This window comes from Scatophagus argus, chromosome 10 (assembly GCF_020382885.2).
Source record: "Scatophagus argus isolate fScaArg1 chromosome 10, fScaArg1.pri, whole genome shotgun sequence".
NCBI classification, from domain to species: domain Eukaryota; kingdom Metazoa; phylum Chordata; class Actinopteri; family Scatophagidae; genus Scatophagus; species Scatophagus argus.
Genome location: NC_058502.1, coordinates 7,803,651 through 7,827,215, shown reverse-complemented (window position 1 = coordinate 7,827,215; position 23,565 = coordinate 7,803,651). Strand labels below are relative to the sequence as shown.

Genomic DNA, 23,565 nt, shown 5'->3' with positions numbered 1-23,565 from the left:
AGCGGTTATCTCCACTAGCTATTAATCTGGCAAAGTAAACACGGTGGTTACAGTTAATCAGATCCACGTCCTCTGATAATATCCATATAATTATTTAATGTATCTAATCACTGTCACTGCACGTAACGAAGTGAGGGAAGTTGCAGCGAACAGCAAAAAAGGCTTCGACGGTGGCAGATGGAACAAGGTCTGGTATCCATTATTTTGTGGAGAGACCAGCTTTCTGGGAGATTCTGCTGTTTTGACACTGAAGGAATGTAAACAGTGTTGATTTCTACAGTTGTGGCTTCAATCCACACACAACAATCAAGAAAACAATAGAGACACAAGCCCTAATAAACCAGCAAAGATGGTGCAAATATTCACTTTTAGCTTGTTTTAATCCTATACCCTTCAAGTTTTAAAGGGAGGGTTCAGCAAAGACCATACTAGAGCAGACAAATCCACAATGACTCCCAATAACAAGACCGCGAATGGATCATAGTGCAGATTAGAATTAAGAATTAAGAATCACTTTATTGGCAGTATATATATTTTTACATACACACACTGAATTTGTCTTCTGCATTTGACCCATCCTTAGTTGAACACACACATGCAACACCCGGCAAATTACATGCAGTGAAACACACACAGGAGCAGTGGGGAGCATCAAGCGCCCGGGGAGCAAATTGGGGGTTAAGTGCCTTGCTCAAGGGCACACCAGCCGGCTAATGGAGGGGGGGAGCAGATGGAAGCTGATATCCTTTTATATCGAACCAGTCACTTAATAACCACCAAATAATAAGGGAGGAGTTTGTCCACCTGGTTACCTCACCATTTGAGCTGTGCCAGAATTATCAAGCAAACTCCCTCATGTCAAAAGATTTCTATGAAGAAAGGAGATTTTAAGATTACAGAAAGCAAAGGGAGCCCCTAAAGGCACCAGCTAAATCTCCAAACTGAAGAGCTGCTTAGACAAAATCCTCTGCACTCACAATAATCACAGGAGGGCTTAAGGTGAAACTTGGGACATTCACAGAAAAGTGTACGCAAGCATTAAAACAAGACAAGGTTATACAACTTCCATTTCTCCTGGATAGGATTTCATAAGAAACGACAACTCTAATCTCATTTGTAAAGCTTGACATCTCAGTCCACCGTCTGCTCGCATGCCTTTACTGAAGTGAGACAGAATAATATTTAAGCCAGACGTATGACAGCCCCCCCCCACTCCAGGCTGAGAGGCTAGAATGAAAGGACTATATTTCCCATAGTGTATAAAAAGAGCGGCAGAGCATGATGTTTTGACACCGGCTCACCAGTGCCCCCCGTCCCCCCCCACTGTAGCTCTCAGCTGATTCAACACGGAGCTAATGAGAGGGCCTCTGGGAGCTGCAACACAAACGCACACGCAATGTGACAAACTCAGTGGGTAAGCACGCATGCTCATTCAAACATGCAGTTGTACTGCACCGTGCAGATGGCACACTAAATTTGTTTTGCAACCAACATGCCGTCTTATTTTATGTTGGGAGATTAAAAAAAAAAAAATGTATGCAAATTGTTCAGGGATTTGATTTTGTTCCCCTTAGCACCGAACCGCACAGTCAAAACTTTATCTAAAATTGTCCAATGTAAAAGTAAGACAGACAATATGATCTATCAACAGTTAAATCAGTATGCATACATAGTTGTATTTCTCTTTCGGGTGGGTGAAACGGATAAAACCACGATCAAAGTGAACAGCATATTATTTCGCAAACTGATATCTTGATATCATACCATTTCCCGGATGATTTCAGAGAAATCACCAGCTGTGAATGACTGATTGTGGTTAATCAAGTGATGACAAATCACTGAACTTAATGACAATTCTGTAAAAAAAGAAAAGAAATCCAGAATTGCTATAGCCATGGCAAGCAGAGTAGCTCAATGATTTGCCCACAACATTACCGGTCAAAGCCTGACACAACCAGGGCAGAACCAAAATTACCTCTGAATAAATGGTGCAGCTAAATCTCTGTTGACAAATTCAATTCATGACCCACCGCTGTTCCTCACACATGCACAAAACACTCCTAATTTAGACCCAAAAAGGAAGTTTAAACGGTAAATAAGCTCCTACTATGAAGTAAAGATTCAGTATAATCAGTATCATTCAGCCTGGTGTATCACCTTGTAGCCGACAAGTAGTAATGAGGCTGACATCTAAATGAAAACAGACAAAAGCCAACACTTTAGCTTCCCTGTGAACTGCTCTGCCGCAGTTTACGCAAGCTGGCATCTAAACAAAAGACCCTTCAGTGCCTGAGAAAAACCTTAAACTGCTTCTCTAAGACAACAGCGGTATCTAATCACCAAGTCAGGATTGGGAAAAGTACACACATAAAGCAAAAGAGGCTGTCTGCTTTATGTGATCTTTCATATCAAAACTGCCAGAGAAGCATCCCGAGCTTTCAACACTGACTTCTTTATCTTAGTTAAAAGGAAACTGGGAGGTTGGCAACATTTTGTAGCAGACAAATATGACTCCTATTACTAATCCTGCTGTTTTGGATGAAACTGTTATTCTATTTATCCATCATGTGAGATCACTTGTTACATAAGATTCACTTAACACTTGCTCTGGTCACTTGGAAAGTAGTGTGTGAATACAGATGTGTTGCTTTGAAGTTGCCTCACAATTTATATTTTACTGCCAATTTTCTACAATATAAACAGTAAGTATATTCTGTGATACACACGCATAATAACCAGCAGGATTATAATCCTTCCAATTTTCATAAACTCAAACGTAATTTTTGATGTTATTTATTGTCAAAAATTTGGCCATTGGCCATTCTTGAATTTCCCTCAGGATCAATAAAGTATCTATCTATTCAATATATTTACTTTCTGTAATCAATATTATACACTATGTTATACTTTTCGTTGTTCGGCATGGTCTGCAGTTCCCACTGTAGATTCAAATAACCTCACTGTTAAAAACACTTTTTACTGTGCATGCATACTGTGCATATCATATTGTAATGGTAATTATTTTTGCCATTTTTTGGAATGATATGATGATACTTCTTTAATAAAACTCATGTTGTAGTCCAGACAAAACAACTGCTCCACGAGTGTTTGCTGTGGTATTAGTAGCAGCCACAGGCATGAGTAAGTAATTAAAGATTATTTCTAGAGCACTTTAAAACACAGCATCACCAAGTCAAGCAGAACTGAAATCCTAAGGAACAGAACTTGCTTTGAAGCTGCTATCCTTCCTCTAGATACGGTAAACGACGTTAACGCCGACAAAACTGAACACCTGTCACCGCATTTCTGCGCCGAGCAGTCACCCGCTGCACTCAAAAACGTCTCCTCTGCCGTCTCGACTCCTGCAGGGTTGCCAAGCAACTGTGCTATCAAAGAAGTGCATTAAGTGCCACATGTTGCTTCCTGGCAGACAAAGACGAGAACATGCCAGAGAAACTAGACTCACTGACCCCAAGGTCACATCGCTGACAAAAAATTAGAAACAGTGAAAAGCACTTTATGCCATAGAATACTACAGTACTACTTGCAGTGTATGCCCACTGTGACCTCACTTTCGTTTCATGTACATACAGGATTCATCCAGTGCAGGAAACAAGACATCTAGCATCAAGCTGTTGCTGTTAACATGTTTGGGTTATCATCTCCTCCTTTATCTCGCCTTGTGCGAACGCTGCCAAGTGATTACACAACACTGTACATTCCTGGTGCCTGGTATCTACTGTTTTAGATCCCCCACAGAGCATAGGGAGTCAGTCTCACTTAAGAGGCCAAGAGTTGCACTGTAACATTCAATTGTACTATTGGGAAATCAATGACATTTCAACCAAGCAGCCAATCTGTACAGGGTTTTAGTGATGGAAATTATTTTCTCGATTTCTGGACTTGATTACTCAACCTGCGTGTTATCTCCACCGATACGTCCATTCAGAATGCTTTATGCATAACAGGATAGCTCTAAGGAAATGAATATAATCCAGTTAGGGGCTTTTATGAAATTCCTGCACTTGGAATAACTTAAACAAAATGAGTTTTCCTTTTCTCGTCCCTCCCGACTCTTTTGTCCAGGGTGAGAATATCGCAGAACCTCTTATAAAAATGCTTCTCTCCAATTAAGGCAAGTGATAAAAAGGCAGATTGTACTGGATACTGAATGAGGAAAGAGAACAACAAAACCAAACCCAAGGTTCTCCAAAGATAAACACTAAAAGCTCTTGGGGGGGGGGGGGGTAGTGGTTAAGGGCTGGGTGGTGTGCATACATGTGTGTGTGTGTGTGCACGGTGGGTGTGCACGCATGTAGGATAAGTCAGGGGTGCCCCCTCCTCCTCCTCCATGAAACATTTCTAAAATAGCAACCACAAACCCGACAGAATGTAAATCTTCACTTTGAAAGGAGTTGAAGAAAAAGAGCTTTGAGGGACGTAGAAAAACAAGTATTCATTTCAGCCCATTTACAGTTCCAAGAGCATAGAAATGGGTCACAGCATAACTCCAGCTCCACTCGGACTGTTGAAATAGGACTCCTGGTTTTATTTTCTTGAGTAATGAATTACAGGTTTTTCCACCGGCTGAAGCTCAATTATATTACAGCTTCTGAAAGCCTCATCATGCCCAGGAAGAAGGAATTCAACGCGTAAGCAAAGTCGAACAGAATTGTTTAATTGTATCAGCATGTTTCCGTAAAAATCTGCAAGAAAGAGAGAGGAGGAGAAGAAGAAGAAGAAGACGAAGAAGAAGAAGAAGAAGAAGGGAGAGAGGAGGGAGGTGGCAAGAGGTAACCAAGCAAAATGAGGCGCAAAATTTAGCAGCTACATCAGCTGAACCATTTCAATTACAAACCGAACGTTTCAACATACGCTTGCTTTCCATATAGCTTTGTTTAATGATCAAAGTGTCACAGATGGAGAGATTTTCTCAAAGTGGATGTCTCTGATTTGTCTCGTCAATGCCAGGGCTGCACAGCGAAGGTAACAATGCTTACGGTTAACATTTAGCAGAAAAAAATAAGTTCATTTCCTTAAACATTTACTCGTGGCAGTATAGCATATTGCTGTCCAGGAGAAACCACGTATCTCCATATCTGGCGCTAAAAATAAATAAAAAAATAATTAAAAGCTTTTTTTTTTAGATAATCTGATAAATTAAATGCTTGTGCCAGAGTTATTTTTCCTATTTCATGAAAAGCAGGCATTTTGGAGCTAAAATATTTTCATTGGACAGAAGGCAGAAATGTGGCAGCACTCCTCAAGACTTACAGCAGTTAGAAATTGTTACTGTGTTGTTGTAATCCAATAAAGAGGACTTGAAATAATTTGTTAAAACTCCTCAAAATGAGTTGTTTTCCATCCTTGCACTTAAATGTAAGCCATGCAGCACATCTCCTCCTCTACAGCCTGAATTCATTCAGCATGACAGTAGATAGCAATAACAACATATACAATCAATGCTTCCTGGACAGCAGGTCAATCCCACACTTTCCCTCCTCAAGTTGACAACTGGAGAGTCTATTTCAACGGTCAAAGTTCAAACAGACTGAATGTTGTGTGAGGCAGAAGCTGTTCCAGACAGAAGCAAATGCATCTCTGCTTCACTGAAACGAATGGGAAGAATCTTTTTTCTGGTTTTTGTCCTGACTGTGGCAGTTCCTCTTATCGTGATCCAGAACCCCGAAATAAGAGCAATGGCTGTTTTGGAAGATTCGCAACCCTAATAGGCCTACAAATTTTGCACACAATCCATGCAGGGTCTGGTTTAAACATCACAATATCTTCAAATGACAGATGACAATCTCATCTGAGGGAAGAAACAGTTTTCACATTTAGACACGAGAGAAGGATTTTCCTCTCTAGTGCTGGCTCTAGGCTATTGTTTTCCACTCTTCACTGCATTTTTTCCAAAGGGAGGTGGTCCGTGTATGGTTTTTCTCAAAGTTCCCAGCTTCTCCATCCTTACTTTCACTTTAGACTACTCAAATGCAATGGCACTGCATGACACAGATTATTAATTATGGAAACCGCAACGTCTGATAATATACAATTTATCATGCATTCTTATGGTCAACTTCTCAGCCACAAAACGGAGTACTCGGTCTTTGGTTCGAAGGTTAAAGTAAGGATTGTGTTGTAGTTTCAGGACAAAGACCAGGGAAAGTCCAACAACTCCACAGTGGATCTGATGGAAGCTGGAACAACAGAGGAGTGTTTCAATGCTCAAGAGGGAGCAATAGAGGGGAAGAAAGGGAGGAGAGGAGAAAGCCTGCAGCACATTCCCCACAAGACACTCACTTCCTGTCTGTGAGTCTTATTCAGTACCCAGGAGGAAGAGGATGAGGCCCTCACACACACACACAGTTCCCTCATGATGTGGGTACAGAGGCCAGAAAAATCATTCTGAGAACAATGAAAGGGAAAAATTAAAAAAATATATATAATAACCATTCATCACATTTTCGCTAGAGGGCCTTTTTATTCTTTCTTAAAATTTCCAATGGCTTCCAAAATTTTATATATATATATACACATATATATATGTGCATGTGTTTTTTTTTTTTTGCTGCCTACAAATGAAGTTGTGCATGAGAACCGTTCCATCACACACACTCAGTACAACTAGCATTAGCAACTTCTACTCAAAGGACATTAGACAAGGCATCAGTGCCGACTGTATACCATACTGACGACTTTATCGCTGCGTCCTGAAAATACCTGTGAAAGCCGAGTGCGTTCCCATTACCATATGCAACAGTTTTATCTGTTACAGAGACAAAGGCAAAGCTACACAATAACAGTCTGTGGTTTAGGAGCAGGAAAACAAATTAGTTCAATGAAGAAAATGATTCACTTAGGCTAATTGTAGGTTGTTGTTGCAGTTACTCAGCAAACATGTTGTTACGATGTGTGCACACACTGGCCCACCAGGAGGCTATGCTCAGTCACAAACACCACAAAACTCTCATCATTACTAGTCTGAGCAGGAAACCCACAACCAGAGCACTTCCAATTGCCCATACACAGTAGGACACATTACTGAGGTGCACGTTAAAAAAAAAAATAAAAGCCCATGGAAACCTTTTTGTGCATGCAGACACTTAAAACTGGATAATCCGGGTTGGAGAAAATGTTACCTCTTTCCCACACTTGCCCCGGCTCTCTTAACTTCATAATGAATGCAAAGAAAGCACATAATTTCTCTTACATTGCTCCCTGTACACATAAAACTATCTTTCAAGTGTTCATGCCTCTGTCAAGGTCTCTATGGCAGTAACTTAGGAGCCCTATTCCAGGGTGCCAATAGCATAACAGTTAAACCCAGATGGCTGTCAGGGTGAGATTTTGTTGTCACTTTACACCCTATTTACTGATCTAAGCTCCAGCATGCTGCGTCTCTGCCAATGCGAGGGACAGTAAATTTGTAATTGCCGAGCACTTAACAATTTCCATTTTCTCCTGATGCAAACCGTGCCAGAACAGGGGAGTAAAATACGGCTGGTCCAAATAAAGGGTGGTTTAAGTGTGTATGCTGGGATTTCGCTCCAGTGCGGAGACATGCTGGTGAGTCACTAACACATATTTTAATGGGAACTGAGTGCTTTTGGGGTCATTTTTATTCTCAGAATTTATGCAACCTCTGACTGTGCGGTTCTTCACCAGGCTGATGTCCCACTCTGACCCCTTTCCTGTATCTTCTGACTACAGCCAGGTTCATTATTTGGAAAACATTATAAAATTCCTGTTTAAAAGCTTAATTTCCACAGTAGCCCTTGAATTCAAACAGGCTGAGGTAAATGTCTTTCCAGGGGATTGGATTTCTATGACAATATCTGTCTGCCTCATCAGTCAACCAATTAATAAAACAAATAATAAAACATTTAAGAAAATCAAATGAAATGATCAATGCTGTAAGTGCCTAACTTCCTAATTATTTCAAACAGGAAAATATGACATTTGTAAATAAGAAATGTAGCTATGAATAAAAACGTTATTTATGTATTTTGTCATCTGTCATCAGCTGTAAGCCCTTGGCTGCGATGCTTTGAGACTAATTTCTTTCGGTGAAGAACCTTTTGAGAGCTTGAGCCTTGTAGCCAGAGAGAGAAAATAAGAGCAGCTTTTTCACTTAAACTGTCCAAACTCTTCAATCAGAACGACTGTCAGGCTAATGTTAACCCGCATCACCCCATAACCTCCAGTCATAGTTAGATTCTGATCTAAATAATGTCAGCATTAAGACAGTAAAGCAAATGTAACTGATCCAAGCATTCAGGCACTGATCAGTTGATCTCGAGTCAGCTGATCGATGTACACGATGTAAAAGGGATTTGATCAATAGAGCCTGAATATCATTTACTGGAAAGAAATTGAACTGCATCAATTAAATTTAATCCATGCATCAAAACCAAAATGTATTTCATGCTGCACTAACTTTTTTTCCTCTTAAATATGTTTTAAATGAGAGCTGCAAGGATTGGTCCATTGATTGACTAGTTGATCAAGAGAATATTAATCAGCAATTATTTTGATAATGAAGGAGAATATATTATATATATATATACATATTTATACATTGATCTTTCATCTATTGATTTATGAATTTATCAGTTGAGTAGTTCGCTTAAAAACTTGCCACTGAAATAATAATTCCTAAAAGAGGAAGCTGTAAATCCAGCAAAGTGCTTCAAGACTTACCAGTGACCAGTTTATATAATTTATGCCTGTTTCTGAAATACACAGTCATAAAACCTTCGACAGTTATCATTTTTTCATCACTGAAGCCCTCAAAAAATGCAAACTAGTGAGGAGAGGGTACCTGGATCTGGCAAAAAGTTAAAGATGATGAGCTACATTGTTTGAGGATTGACCGCGGCACAATTCAGAACTGTTGCTCTTTGCCGAGGGTGCAGTGCACTTCATTTTCCAGAAGTGAGAAGCCAAAGATACCGTCACAGACAGTAAAACACTGAGTAAAAATATACTGGAGTTCCCATAAAATTATTTCATTATAGTCCAAGCTCTGGGCCTTCAGAACATGATGTACCACGTAAAAATCTACAGCTTATCCAATCAAAACACAGCCAGATGTTACAAAGCTCTGACCCAACTACAGGAGACTGAGACAGCAATTTATTATGACTTGAATTTACACCTACGGATACAGAAAGTTGAAACTCATCTAGACTGTGACTGTAACTTTAATTAATGCATCACGTGCAAAACTCAACAGATGCTAAGACAGTGTTTAATATTTACCACGAGACAAGCGAGCGACATTTGTCACAATCGGCCTGGATTCTTCTTAAAGGCCAGAAGTCAAAGGTTAAAGCACTTTCACAGTTGAGAAAATGTGGCATTTAAACCTGAGCCTACGACTGACCGGTCAAACAGAACAGTCGTTTCTATCCTACAACCCAGCTGCAATGTCAACATGAGCAATGTCAGCCATGATGTCATGATGCAGCGACTGGGAAACACGATGTTGGCGGACATTCGAGACCAAACTAACAAACGGATAGGACATATACAACACATACAAACAGACGCATTTAGGCGCAGCGCGAGACGTGGCGCATGCACTCTGGGATTTAGGGCCGGACTCTGGTTAAGTTGTTTTCCTGGAAGAGTTAGGGATGACATGGAGCTTTGAGGAATGTACAGAGCAGCGAGGGAACAACCAGGACATTCTCAAGGGGAACTCCGTGTGTGCGTACATACGTCTGTGTGCGAGCGTGTACAATGAAGGATAAACTTACTTCAAGGTCGGCTGCTCAATGAGGATAACATTTGAAGCACAAATGAAACCAACAAACAGCCATACTCACCAGCGATGTGAACACACTTAATGTAATGCTTGTTTTCATTACAGTGTGATTATGAGTGATAATATTTATCCTATGGGGTTCCCTCAGAAAGAAACAATCAGGCCTGATCACCTAAGGCTCTAATATTCCACACTGCTGTGTTTTGAAATGCGTGATGAATGACCTAAACCTCTGTGTTTCCAGGGACGTCTCAACAGAGACTGGCCAGCCCAGTCTTTACGAGGCTGTCATCACTTGTTCAGCTGTTCACTGTCACTTGCACGTCATTAGGGGCGAGATCAAACAGGAAATCGACTTCATCACCACAACCAAACGCACTGCAACGCCACACACGCAGGAAAAGTCAACATCCTTAGTGTGTCATCTTTCAAAAGGAGTTTTGCATTAAGGTGACACTCATGAAACTGTTTTGATGCTCTTTCCATTTTCGAATGATTACTGTTAGTAATGTAATGCTGCCTCTTTCTAAGATTAGTCCAACTTTCAGCTCCTTCTTTGCTTAAAGGCAGCCACGTTAGTGTCAATTGTTTCTTTGTGCAGACTGTTTCACTGAGAAGTAAAACTGCACGTTCAGGTCAATTTCAGTTTAGTCTAAAAACAAACGCACGCCATGGGAGTTTGTGTAGCGACAGCTTGTGGTCGGGGTGTGTTACTACCTCCTTTAGCACAGCACGACACCACTGATGGTTAACTGTCTCAAGCCTGTGACCTCTCAACCCCTCTGTTCAGTAGTTTAAGGCACATACACGCCCATACGAGTGTAAAGGAATCAGATTCTTTCATTGGCAAACATTTCATTTCCTGTTATTCACTACAACGGTGGCACTAAGTGAAAGGCCAAAGCGAAGTGACTCCACTTAATTGTCTTAATTGATTTGATCCGTTTCACGCACACGACACGCCGAAGTTTTTGTTTTTCAGTGCCAACAAGGAGCCCTAAAATTTTAACTTACTCAAAGTGGTAATTTTGTACCGAAAGTGTAATTTTAAGCGCCTAAAGTAAACAAAGGGCTGTCAGAGGGCTGCAACACTGTGCAGCTTCTCGGAAACAACGGCGAGGCAACAATTAGAAGATGAAACGTGGACAGGATATACGCCGAAAACGTGCCAATACTCCAATACACAAACCACTGCCTTTGAACTTGGTTATTTCTGGGTTATTACTTTTCTTTACCTAATAACATGATTTCCAACTTCTTGCGGTCCACTCGAAACCTCTCCTCAGTCCACTCCGGATCTGGCAGCGCATGGGGTCCGCTCAGATCCTCCTCCGACCCCGGGAGAGGAGAGTCGGTGCTGCGCTCGCTGTTGGAGCCATGGTCCGACTGCTGCTGCAAATATCCGCTTAAAGTGTCGCACTGGGCAGCCATGGCGCTGCGCAGCAACTTCTCCAGTGGCCAGGTTGTCTGCCGAGTTAACGGAGCACCGCACAGGACACAGCAAACACACCAACCAACTCCTCGGGAAAGTTTCACGTGTCATCCGACTGAAAAGGGGGAGAGGGAGGAGGGGGAGGAGAGGCAGGACTCCTCCCAGAAACACTTTCTTGTGCATCTACCTCCCCCTGGGTTCCTGTCAAAGTTTCCAAAAGTTAGTATGAGAAATTCACTGGATTCAATGTGTGTTTCTTGTGTGAGTGCACAGCTTTTGTCTCATTTATGGGAACTGTTGGGGGATTACAGCCAATTATAGCAAAGAAAATCAGTTATCACGAACCGAAAATTATATTACATAGCCGATTTAACACGACTAAATGTGAAAATAAAGCCACAGTAAACGAATAAGCACAATGGCAGGCTTGACGTGAGCATTTCTGTGACATTTCTTTCAGTCGTGCTGGCAGCACATAATAGTAACATCCCGTGCAACCAATTTATTGGTTTGTACAGGAAACACTACACATCCTGAGTGGGTACAGGGAAGCAATACAGGAAAGCGAAACCAAAACAAATACAGTGCGAGCCAACATTCAGTAAAACAGATTCAAAAGTGGGCCACAATCCAAAGATCAAAGATGTTGTATATTTGGGAAAAAAAACTGAATAAAGTAATTCAGAACCAGGATGGATGATAAAGGTCACTTAACTGGTTAATGTATACAACACGAAGTTTGAGAGTCCCTACAGAGAAAATATTCTGGAGTTATTCTAAGGCTGTTGCCAGAAAATGATTAATGACAGCTTGCAGTGATACGTTGTGATGTTTTCCATATGTTAGATTTACATTTTTATGGTTTAAGCTTGTTTCTGTCGCCAATTCTCTGCATTCTTATGATTTGTCCTCCATACAGGAACCTGACAGGCTGCTGAAGCTCCACAATCATCATTGCTTTTCTTTATATTTAAATAAAGTCCATGTGAGTCTCACTTGCCAGCCTTGTCAGATTTCAGAGAACCGCACGCAGACAGCTTCAATCTGACCGCTGGGACTTTCATCACAAAGCAAACTGCGGCACCACGACTGTCTCTCAGTCCGCTTCCTGGTCCAGTTAAAATCTGGGATTGAAGATGGAGATTACCATGTACCTGACAATTTAAATTTAATCTTGACAAAAACACCAACTGCATTCATTCACCTAATTATTTTAAAATATTTTCATTTCACTTAACAGGAGGGCTCAGCTGTGTTTTTCTTCTGGCACACCAAGAGTTTAAAATGCGAGGGACATTTGTTTCAACGGACAGAACATCTCTTCTCATTTTCATTTCACTGATAAAGCAGGATACTACAATGGCCACTATGCACTATCATGAACAGTGATTTACTAAATGGGGCTGAATTAAATGTGACACAAACATGAGTTATCCAGGAGAGAAAGTGTCTTAAGTAAAAGACTTAGGCGGTAAAAAGTAAAGACTGCCACCTAGTGGCCATGCATATAATAGGGCAAACTCCGGTTTGTTAGTATGCTTTAAACAGAAGGCAACATATTATACCACAGAAAGATAATTCAGAATTTTAGGTTACTCGTGTGTATTGTCAAGAAACAATTCAATTTTTGATTTATTATTTTAATGCAAAATGATGAAAAATAAATTGAGTATAGTCTTGTACAATCTGTTAAAAGAAAAATACAATCAGGCCATCTCTCTGCAAGTATTCATAATAATTATAATATGATAATAATAATAATGCCAGTTTAAGGGAAAAAAATAAAACAGTAAAAACAGTCAAGTAAAGTCAGAGTAGAGAAAGTGCCCCAAGCGAATAAAACACCTTAACTAGAACCAGTGTGGAGAAGCTGTTGAAACAGTACTGTCATATTTTGAGGTGTTCAGGGATGTGTCATTGTCTTCACATTGCATACTTCTGTGTCCATTCTCTGGCTAGTTTGTTGTACCTAAAGAAACAAGAGAGTGAGAATAATTTCCAAAGAATAGCTGAATGATTTATGTTTTCCACATGCCAGATCAATTGGCTGTTGTACTCACTGTTGTCTGTCTGTTTTGTAGATTTTTGCAATGTCTGGGACAAGTGGATCATCTGGATTTGGGTCACATAGCAAAGAGCATATGGATAATAAAACTGGAAGAAAGAACAAAAATCATTATGCACCCCAAAATCTTTTTATAGACTTCAAAAGATGAATGGCCATGCACCGATGTTATGTACCTTCATATTAAAATCCCTCTAGTTTAAAAAGTGTATTTTTAGCCACTACTTTCATCACAGACATCTGAACACCTCCCTGTTTGCTCCTCAAATTATACAGTACAAACCCTGCAATTTTTAAAGTGACAAAAGTACACAGGGTCCATTTTTGGATAATCAGCCCTGAAAATCCTGTTTGTAGAGCATGTAAATCATTCATTTGGAAGAATCCAGATTTGGTGACAGCACAGTGAAGTGCTTCACTGCTCTGCTATGTTTGAAATAATGATATAAAGCATCCACGTTACATTCTGCCCCTACAGAGTGCAGCTTTAATGTACTACACTGCATTGTACAGGCAAAATGTATGTGTCGGTTACCTTTTGATACTGTAAGTGCAGGTGACCACTGTGACCTCAAGATGTCAAGACAGATGCTACCGTTGCTGTTTATGTTTGGGTGATAGATTTTTGTTGTAAAGGCAACCTAGGGACATAACAAACAAAGCAGTAATTAGTATAATAACCTCTTTTTCAAAGTTAGACCTGAACGTACTGGGTTCTATGTCAATATATATATAAGAATACCATTCAACTTCTGAAAAATGCCCCATCTAATCATTCAGTATAAATAAATGTGCTCTATAAAATGTAAGAAAACAGCGAAAAATGCCTGTTATAGAGTTCAGAGTGTATCAGTCTATAAGATAAATAGTCTTACCTTTGGTGGTTTAAAGGGATAGTCAGTGGGAAAATGGACAGAAAGGAAGAACACTCCTCCGTAGTATGGGCTGTCACTCTGAAAATGGGGTAAGTGATTGTAAATTAAATTATGCCTAGTGCTGTATCCTTATGGGATAAAATACCATTAGCAGTGATAAAGCAACATTATATTTAGCTCATTATTTGGCTTCCTTTTGTTTGTTTGCTTCTGTTTAAATTAAGACTTTACGTAATTCTCTCTTTTCCTATTGTCTTGACAGAGCGTGCCAGTCAGTGCTCGCTCTACAGACTAGAAAGGGCTGTAAAGTCAACATAAAACACTATTGTCTCGCGATCCAGAAGCAGCTTGGTTTAAAACAAAATCCAGTAAAGTAATCCAGAAAAGGCTCACCGGTCCCATGATACTGGCTTGCCAGTTAAACACTGAAGGGAACAAAGATAAAGAAACAATCTGTGAGAACATTATGTAGTATAAAGGCTTAATACACACAAATCAGATATGCTCAAACACAGTCCCCAAAGAACAACAATGGCGACAACAAGAATTACAGTGGTAGATTAAAGTAAAACATTAAAAACGACAGGTTTATAAACATGCCATCAGGTACGCTCACACTTACAGTCTTCCCCTAGAGGTCCAGCTGAACATGAAGCTGGGGGGTCCCTCCTTAAGTCATTTAACTCCTGCGCAATTGAAACAAAAAACAAGCCCCATCAATTTAAGTGACAGACAGCTTCCGCCGCCTTGCCACGCTGCTTTCAATACTATGCTTAGTAGGTTTAAGTAACAGTTTAAGAAACAGTTTAACTAAGTGCTAGTTTACACTTTAACAACCAGTAAACTCATGTCAAATGTCAAACTTGGGGAAATAAAACTGAACTGAAACGTCGCTAGAAACATGCCTTAAAGTGCTTTCATTTTGCTCGTTTGCTAGGCCAACTTTACCTTGCAGCGAAGTTAGCACATGTAAGTTTAACCGCTTAGCTAACTGGTTTCTGTGCACTGCCATAGTAAACTGTGTTAACCACTGTACTGAGCCTTGTTCAACTGAACAACGAACTTACTAGCAGTAAAGGCAGTTTGGTAATTCACTGACCTAGCGATAACACATTTATATAGTCTTGGTACAGTAAGCAATCACTTCTGGTTTGCAAACAAATGATATTGATGACTGACTAGCTAACGTTATCGCGACGCTTCCGCGTCCTTTTCTGTAACGTACATTAAATACATAAAGAAACGACGAATATTCTTACCTTTTGTATTCTTTTCAAAGCCATGGCCAATCTTTCAGGTGGGGTCGGAGAAGCTAAGCGTTAACTTTGACAGCTGTCAGCTACAACTACGCTCACTTTTATGCCAACTCCCTCTTATTTGTTTTGACAAACTGATTATGTCTTTTGTTTCCGCGTTTTTGTTCGACGACGAATAAGGGACCGGTGCATTGTGGGAATTTGAGTTTTCGGCCAAGCTACTTAAAGGGACCGTTCACTGAACTATATTGGTGCATTTCATCCCGTGAAAACGCCCCCTGTTAAGCCGGCGATGCAATTTAGCCCCCGGACACTATTCAAACAATGCAGTCTAGCTCCCGGACACTATTCAAACAATGCAGTGTAGCTCCCGGACACTATTCAAGCAATGCAGTTTAGCTCCGAGGCATCATTGTTGTTTACATTAATTTTATCACAATTCATCTCTTTCCCATTTTTTCAACAAGGCCTATATTCATATTCCTTCCTATTATTTTTTTCATTCATATTTTTGATCAGTCATCCAAACCTTAAAAGGCCACACATCTTTTATACATTAGCCTATCAGTTATCAAACTTGTAAATTCCATGCATACCTTTTGACATGCACACATGTATAATGGTAGGCTATATGAAAACAAGGCATAACAAGGCACTTGTACTATAGCTTTCCAATATAATATACAAAATATAGTGAAATGCACTAACTCACAAACACACACACACAAAACACTGAATACAAAAAAAACTACAGAAAAAAAGTTGTAGTACAGGTCAATAATAATGTAGAATAGCACTATGTCTCCATATTTGTGAAGGGAAATAAAAGTGCAGGAGAAAATACAATCAAACAAGTCTTTAGTTTAGATTTTAAATTGGCTAAAGTTAGAATTCAGTCAGGCTGAAGTTTAGAATCATCAGAAAGATGATTCTTTGTGTTCCACATAACAGCTTAAACCAGCGCAGTGTTTGGTTTTTACTCAAAGCTCTTCAAGCTCACTGTTTCTTAAAGATCTAAAGGGCCATGGGTTTTTATTCTTTTGTATATAGATGTATTTTGGCCCAAAAGTAATTTATAAACCGTTAGCAGCACCTTAATACCTTCTTTATAACTAAGTAGAAGCCAGTACAAAAAGATAAGAGTAATTAAAGGATCATGAGAGGATCTGCAGGGATCCAGTAGTCTGGTGGGAAAAGCAAACAAGAGACTGCCGTCAATAAAGGTATGAATTACTTTTCATAAAGCTTATGTCACCTTGATGTGGCTCCTGCAGCTCAAATCTGATTCCAACATTTCTAACTCTACTCCACTAGACTTCAGCCTTGCAAATTGAGTTTATAGTAATTTGCAGGATTAAAGGGTTTGGCCTAAATATATAAATGAGGTGAATAATGGACACTAATAAGAACTGAACCCTGAGTGAATCTGCGTGTCATAGTGATTATCTTACTTTAATGACAGCAAAAGTCAACAACATACGCCTTTGCGTTATATGAAACCTAAACTAACTGATAGCAAGAAGCCCCATGTTCCAGTTCATAGAAGTCTTTTAATGTCGGTGGTATCAAAGGCTGAATTAGTTTCCTGAAGCACAGCCTGACATTTTTCCTGAATGACTGATCAGATGAAAGTAAGTATCTTTATCAGCGCAGTCCTAAGTCAGTCAAGCCAGAATAAAAAATGTCAAAAACCCAATTTACACTTATGACGCTGCTGCTGAGCTGAATATAGGAAATTTTCTCAGTAATGTCCCAATAAACTAGATTTGAGAGCGATGTATCTACTATGGAAGAATGTAGGTTGTATGTTTTCAAGGAGGCATTAGGTGATTTGGAAAACTGCCTGATTGGAGTGACACATTTGCAACACATCCAGGAAACAAGGATAATAATGCAAAGATTGGATTAAATATGAGCATTAGTGGACACAGCATCCCCCAAGGCTGTAACATCTTTTGCTGTACGACTCAGTAACCCATTATTTTTGCAAAGTGGTTATAAGCACATGAGGATTACACATTATTGTGTGCTGAATCTTTAGGCCCATATTGCCAGGAGCTTACATCCTGAGTGAGCAAAGGGAATGGGAAGATACAGTAGATAGTAAATAAATAAACATACACACACAGTACATAGGGAAAAGAGGCACATCTGTCATCTTTCACGCCTGGACAGCTGCATACCTCAAAACCACAGATTGCACAAATTAAGAGATTTTCTTTTTATTTATTCAGTTATTTATGCTGCTCTGAATGCAGCGAATCACAGAAATTCCTAGCTAATTTATAACATTTTCTTACATATCCAGTCAGCGTCTGACTCACGGCCACTGGTGTAAAATGCAAGTAATGAATTTGAATGATATACCTAGTAAAATATCTTATGTGTGTGAAACATCAGCTCCACTGCATACTGACAGCTGTTTATTTTAATGAAATGAAATAAAATAGTGGGCGGCACGTAGGCTTGCCTCATAGCAAGAGGGTTCCAGGTTCGAATCCTGGTCTGGGCCCTTCTATGTGGAGTTTGCATGTTCTCCCTGCGCCTGCGTGGGTTTTCTCCGGGTTCTCCGGCTTCCTCCCACAATGCCAAAAACATGCACATTAGGTTAATTGACTACTCTACATTGTCCCATAGGTGTGAGTGTGAGAGTGTGTGGTTGTTTGTCTCTGTGTTGGCCCTGTGATTGACTGGCGACCAGTCCAGGGTGAACCCCGCCTCTCACCCGTAGTCAGCTGGGATAGGCTCCAGCTCCCCCGCGACCCTGACGGATAAGCGGTATAGAGGATGGATGGATGGATGGATGCATTTCATTCTCAGAACAGTTAATCCTGACAAATATTAGGCACAGCACCTCTCAGATACTTATGAGCGGGACAGAGGATCCCAACTATTCCTGAAATCATCAATTTGATTAATGGAGGGAACTAAACTGTGTATATCACCGATCATCTTCTAGACCAACTCCTTTCTCTAAAATAACCACAGCCATTTCCAGCTTCAGTGACCAATAAGGGATGGTCGGGGCCCTGGGGCATTTTCATTTCCCAGCAGGAAAGCCCTTTTTCTTGTTTTTTCCAGTTTGCCTCTCATTTTCAAGGATTGATTTTTTTTTTTTTTTAGATGCAGCACTTACATCCTCTCATTCACGCCGCTCTACCCTTTAATTTGGTTTTCACTGATCAGCTGGCTCCATGTAAAGTGTGGCACTTGAACCTTGCCGTTGGATGGTATATTTAGAATACACATCTGATCACACGTTATTTATTTAAATTTTTAAAAATTATTTAGACCGGTTCTTCACCAGACACATCAAACAGCATAAGTTCCTCCAAGGTGTTACTTCACTGTCTGTGAAGGCTGGGACCTGTCCAGTGACTGTCAGGGTTGTGTCAGAGAAGACCCAGGAATGGACATCACATTATATGTCATGTGAATTCAGTATTAATAACAGTAATGAAGTAGTCAGGTTACATTTGTGTCAGTATTTACAAAACTAGCAATATCACAATGTCACAAACAAGTCATTAAATGTGAAAGCCCTGCACTGAAAAGCAAGATGTACTTTAAAAATATGAAAGTATAACCATCCTGTTGCACTGCGTTCACATGTAAATAGCACATCAATGTTGTAGCCTGGCAAGCTGTGGTGGTGCTAACTCTACCTATTTTATAGACTATTTTGTGTATTTTTTAAAAAATAAAAATTTAGGTTCATTGCAGGTTTATCTGAGATATAGTGGTGTAGAAATATAAAGTAGCCTAGCACAACATCTAAATGCTTTATAACGATGCGTGAAAACAATTTTTGAGTAGCCTAAATAACTTTCCACTATTGATTTAGGAAAAAACAACCAGATTGAATGTGCCATCAAGTTCATCTGCAGCAACAGCACCGTCTGATTTAGGCTTCATAGTAAAGACAGTTTCTTCTCCTGGTCCAGAGAGCACTGAAAGTGAGTATTTCGCCCCTTCTTGACCTTTCATAAAGATTGTGACCATTAGTATGTGAGCATCAGTACGCCACAGGTTTGGTCTGCCCAGCTTTCAGAACCAGCACCACAGTGATATGTGGTGTATATAACAGCACAATGTGAGCTGCGCGGGGGGGAAAAAAATAGCTGTCTCAAAAAGGGTTGTAATTTATTCTTCACATGCGATTGGTCATGGATTGATGCGCGTTCACGGCGCTCCGAGGTGGCGCGCCCGTGCTTCTCAGCATCGTTTGGGGAGAAGAGGAGAGGAGAGCTAGAGACAGAGAGCTGAACCACACCAAGTGTCCACCGAATGTCTGCCCCTCCGCGTTGCCAATGAGTAATCCTCGCATTCCTATGTCTGCGAGTTGACATACTGAACGCGAAGGACCAGGCTTCCACCACTGCAAGGCTTGAGGAGTCCGTCGGCGGGCTGCGCGTTTTTTCAGGTAAGCCCCCCCCCGCCTCCCCGCTGCCTCTCCGCTTCTCCTCCGGTGACCGATGTCGCTCTGTTTGTCTGTGCATTTACGCTCCGTTCGTGATTAGGAGGAGCGACGATAAGGGGCGCGGGCGGTTTTTGCGGTAGCTGTCCAGGGTGCTGAGACGGACAGTGGTTCGCGGTGAGGGGAAAAACACAGTGTATAGTAGAGCTAACGTCCTCATGTCAAGAGCAGGTTATATGACTTCGCTGTTTGCATGCTATAGGCTATTTAGTGTTGCAGACTAAACCTCCCAAAGATGTCGTGCGGGTGCCGTAAGGGGAAAAAAAAGAACGATGAAGCTGTAACGTGCATACGATATCCGTTACATTTGCACAGTCTAGCACGTCCTGACTATGGCTGCTCTATCCGAAAGGATGTATCTAAGCTGCATTGTAGAGGAGCCTACCTCCTCCAGGGACGGTGTGTTGTTATACTGCATTTACCGTTGTCAGGGTCCGTGTCTTCACCTTCGCCTTATTTTTGCAGTCTAAGGATGCATAGTAGGTTCCATGTAGGACGCGAGGACTGCTGCCGAATCCTGTGATGTCAACAAACAGTGAAATGTTATCACTTTTCAGACATTGATATAGATTTTTTTTTGTGCACAGTGAAGCCATCTGAGAGCAGACCGATAGTAGTCCTACATGGTGCTTATCATCGCTTTTCAAGTTGAACTTTTGCCCCATTCATTGGAAATTCACATTGTCCCAGTAACCGCACCTTGTGCAAAATCAGCCGCTTTTCTTAAAAAAAAAATGTCCTTGTCAAGACCTTGTGAAATGTGAACATTGTAGCTGAGTCAGAGCTCTGCACATCTGTTCCATGTGGAAATGCCAATTATGTTGAAACGTGATCCAAGCCACAACAAGTTATGTAAATTGTTTTGTTCTTGGCAAGGTAAGGGCAAGTCATGTTCAGGCTCCTTTGTTCTTCTGATGGACCAAAATGTCCATTTATGTCCACAACAGGAGCACCTGACATTTTCTGTGGCAGATTTACTTACTGGATCATGGCACAGACCAACAGCGGTGGGCAGGGGACCAACGGGGTAGCGGATGAGTCCCCCAACATGATAGTGTACAGAAAGGTAAGGCAGCTGCTATTTTTAGTCTGCACGTGTGCGTGTGTTTGTGAGTGTGCATGTGTGAAACTCTCCCTCCTGCATCAATTTACTTGCTGATGAGCTGTGCAATGGAAATTACTAATACTAATGGCAAGGCAGTGTTCTTGTGCCATGACTGATTCAGGATTGTAATGCTACATCAGCTTGATGAGAGCATGGCGAGAACATGCAATTTTTCTAACACAACATGCATGACATGCAAGCATTCAGAGCATGCTTACATGCGTGCCAACACACACACACACACACACACACACACATCGTGAGTGTCCTGACAGGCATGCACACATTTACCCAGTTAAAACATCAGCTTTTATTGCTAACATGAGGATGGATTTTTAACTGGCTCACATTAATGAAACCGAAAGGAAGCCAAAGGCTTTTTAACAATTGCTCATTACACTGCTCGTGGTGTATTTTTTTCATGGTTAAATCTGTTACTACATTAGAGATCCGAGAGAGGGAGGGGAGTGAAATGACCCGATGCTGAGACACCTTAATCCAGTACTGCTCCAAACATCAAACAGATTAATGAAATAATAATCTGCAGCGAAGATGGCATTTGTTTACTTTGAGGCCTGAGGTCCAATGATAGTTTCTTATAGAAACTTTAACATCTCTAGTGGGAAATAATATGCGATGATTTGGTAGTGATATTGTTTTCTCTCTGGGCAAAAACAACCAAAGTTAAGATAAACCCTTTAAGTTGCTTTGAAAAGGGTTTTTGTCACTATCAGGAGAGACTTCTGTTCCCTGGGGCTGCTGTTCTTGTATAATACTTAAAGAATTTTTGCTGATGTGCTCCAATTCAATCCACGCTGTATATGTTACTTTTCTTGCACATAAAACCCAGTGTCTAATTCATGTATCCCACGCATCATTATTCCATAATTAAATGAGGCCAGATTCTATCTTATATATGTATGTATGTGAGCACAAATTCCCTATGGCAATTTGCTGTTTTACTTCACTCTCAGATGCACCAATGAAGTGATCATTTTCTCAGCTTACTTGTGGATGACTGAAGCGTTGAGTGAATTTCTTCATTTCATTCTTTTCAACCCTCAGCGAACGCTCCCATTCCATCTGCGACAGCCTCTGCACACCAGGATGAGGATACGCTTAGCATGATATCATAGATTGACGGTATTTTATAGCACTCACAGCGTGTTAGGCAGTATTACTGCCAGTGTGCGACAAAATTTGCTGGAAGTGTCGTTATGCTTGTAGCAGAGAAGAGTGTTTTCTATTTTGTAATATACAATTTTCAGGATCTTTCCGAAGCAAGACCACAGGCTCATGAACTAGATTGTTCATAAAGTAGGCCAAACATTGAGGATAATGGAGATAGATGAGTGTGACTGGTTTTGTCATTCCTCGTGAGTTTTATTTACGTAGATGGGAAGTCGTGTCTCTTGCTAAATTTCATTTAACAGTATTAAAATATGCCAAGGCATGCAAAGTAGTTGCATCCTGTGTAAGAGCATCAAATATTGACTTGAGGTCTTTCCAGCTATTTACTTACATGTGACGTCTCTTCCTTTCTCCTGCTATTGATCCACAAGTCCTGCTTTTTCAATCATGCCATGAAGGATCTGTAGACCCAAGTTACAAAGAAGCAGTCTCACCTCAGTATTCTCGCCTGTGTGTTTATTTTACAGCTTCCACCTGCAGGATCAGAGTTAAATGCCTTTTTTTATGCCTTTTTTGTTAAATTGTCAATTTTATGCATCAGTGATGATGAAAGATAGATCAGGAAAGCCGACACATATCAAAGTAAAACTGCACACTAATCGGAATCGGTACACGCAGTCGCTTCGATGCCTCTTGAATACTGACGTCACACGAGAACGATGCTGACGTGACGCTTGTGGTCCAGACACAACTTTAGTCATGAAGCTTTCATATATCATCCGATGCTTCACTTCTCACCACTTGACCACACATGGCCGCAGCTTGGCTCTGTGTACTGACTGACCTAGTTACACTGCAGAATGAAAGAATGGTGAAGCCAGAAAGGATGAAATCGAGTTTCTGGAGTGGGTTTAACTTAAACTCCTATTGGAAGAGATTTCTCTGTAGAGATGCGGGTGCCACCAGGATGAACAGGTGCCCCAAATGCCTTTCAGATGGAGATGATTTGGCAGAGGTGTTGCAACCCATATCGAGTGAGCCACACTAAGATGAGGTGATTTCTGAAGTGCTGCTGCTCATTTTTCTTGCACGTCCATATCATAACTACATAGTGGAAACTCGAATGTTGATATAAAGCAACTGGCCTTATCTACTATGGTATAGTTGACAATGTGCTCGTAGTGTATAGTAGTGGAAGGATTATGTAACATGAGCAGAGGGAGTTTTATGGTTGAGGACAGCAGAAAGTGGTTTGATAGTCTTTCCACTGGGAGCATAACTATATCCTTTCACTCTCTCAATCTTTCTTTCTCTGTGGCCTGTTCACCCATCTGCTCCTGTCATTAATGTCTAATGAAAATGGATGGGTGAGCTGAGGTGTTGACCTGCTTGCTGTGGAGGTGCGTACAGAGATGTCAGCTTTCCTCAGGGATGCGTGCACACAAACATCTT

The 23,565-nt window shown here is 40.8% G+C and overlaps 3 protein-coding genes across 4 annotated transcripts in view; 1 reads left to right on the top strand and 2 right to left on the bottom strand.

Annotated features, from left to right (window-relative positions):
- LOC124065663 (protein bicaudal C homolog 1-like) overlaps positions 1 to 11,334 on the bottom strand; it is a 54,860-nt gene extending 43,526 nt beyond the window's left edge. Inside the window, exon 1 of the mRNA XM_046401263.1 lies at positions 11,008 to 11,334. Within this exon, the coding sequence (XP_046257219.1) occupies positions 11,008 to 11,203 (196 nt within the window). The 5' untranslated portion in view covers positions 11,204 to 11,334. The remainder of the gene's footprint in view (positions 1 to 11,007) is intronic.
- A 1,473-nt stretch (positions 11,335 to 12,807) lies between these two features.
- On the bottom strand, positions 12,808 to 15,588 carry LOC124065664 (ubiquitin-conjugating enzyme E2 D2-like). The gene is made up of 7 exons (XM_046401264.1): positions 15,404 to 15,588; positions 14,767 to 14,830; positions 14,538 to 14,569; positions 14,145 to 14,222; positions 13,805 to 13,910; positions 13,265 to 13,358; positions 12,808 to 13,173 (listed from the first exon to the last, which is right to left on the bottom strand). The coding sequence occupies exons 1-7, from the start codon at positions 15,425 to 15,427 to the stop codon at positions 13,128 to 13,130; spliced, it is 444 nt and encodes a 147-aa protein (XP_046257220.1). The 5' UTR covers positions 15,428 to 15,588; the 3' UTR covers positions 12,808 to 13,127.
- A 3,976-nt stretch (positions 15,589 to 19,564) lies between these two features.
- rgs7a (regulator of G protein signaling 7a) overlaps positions 19,565 to 23,565 on the top strand; it is a 47,843-nt gene continuing 43,842 nt past the window's right edge. Inside the window, exons 1-2 of one of the 2 annotated variants that reach the window (XM_046401305.1) lie at positions 19,565 to 19,823; positions 20,825 to 20,943. In XM_046401305.1, coding sequence (XP_046257261.1) covers positions 20,866 to 20,943 — 78 coding nt within the window. In that variant the 5' untranslated portion in view covers positions 19,565 to 19,823; positions 20,825 to 20,865. The remainder of the gene's footprint in view (positions 19,824 to 20,824; positions 20,944 to 23,565) is intronic. The other variant, XM_046401304.1, reaches the window with a different exon arrangement.

Excerpts from the sequence above, each read along its gene's own strand:
- LOC124065664 (XM_046401264.1), bottom strand. The coding sequence starts at position 15,427 with ATGGCTTTGAAAAGAATACAAAAG. Across the intron at positions 14,223-14,537 it reads AAGCCAGTATCATGGGACCG|AGTGACAGCCCATACTACGG; the intron begins GTGAGCCTTTTC and ends CCCCATTTTCAG. Across the intron at positions 13,174-13,264 it reads TACAAAACAGACAGACAACA|GTACAACAAACTAGCCAGAG; the intron begins GTGAGTACAACA and ends TTGTTTCTTTAG.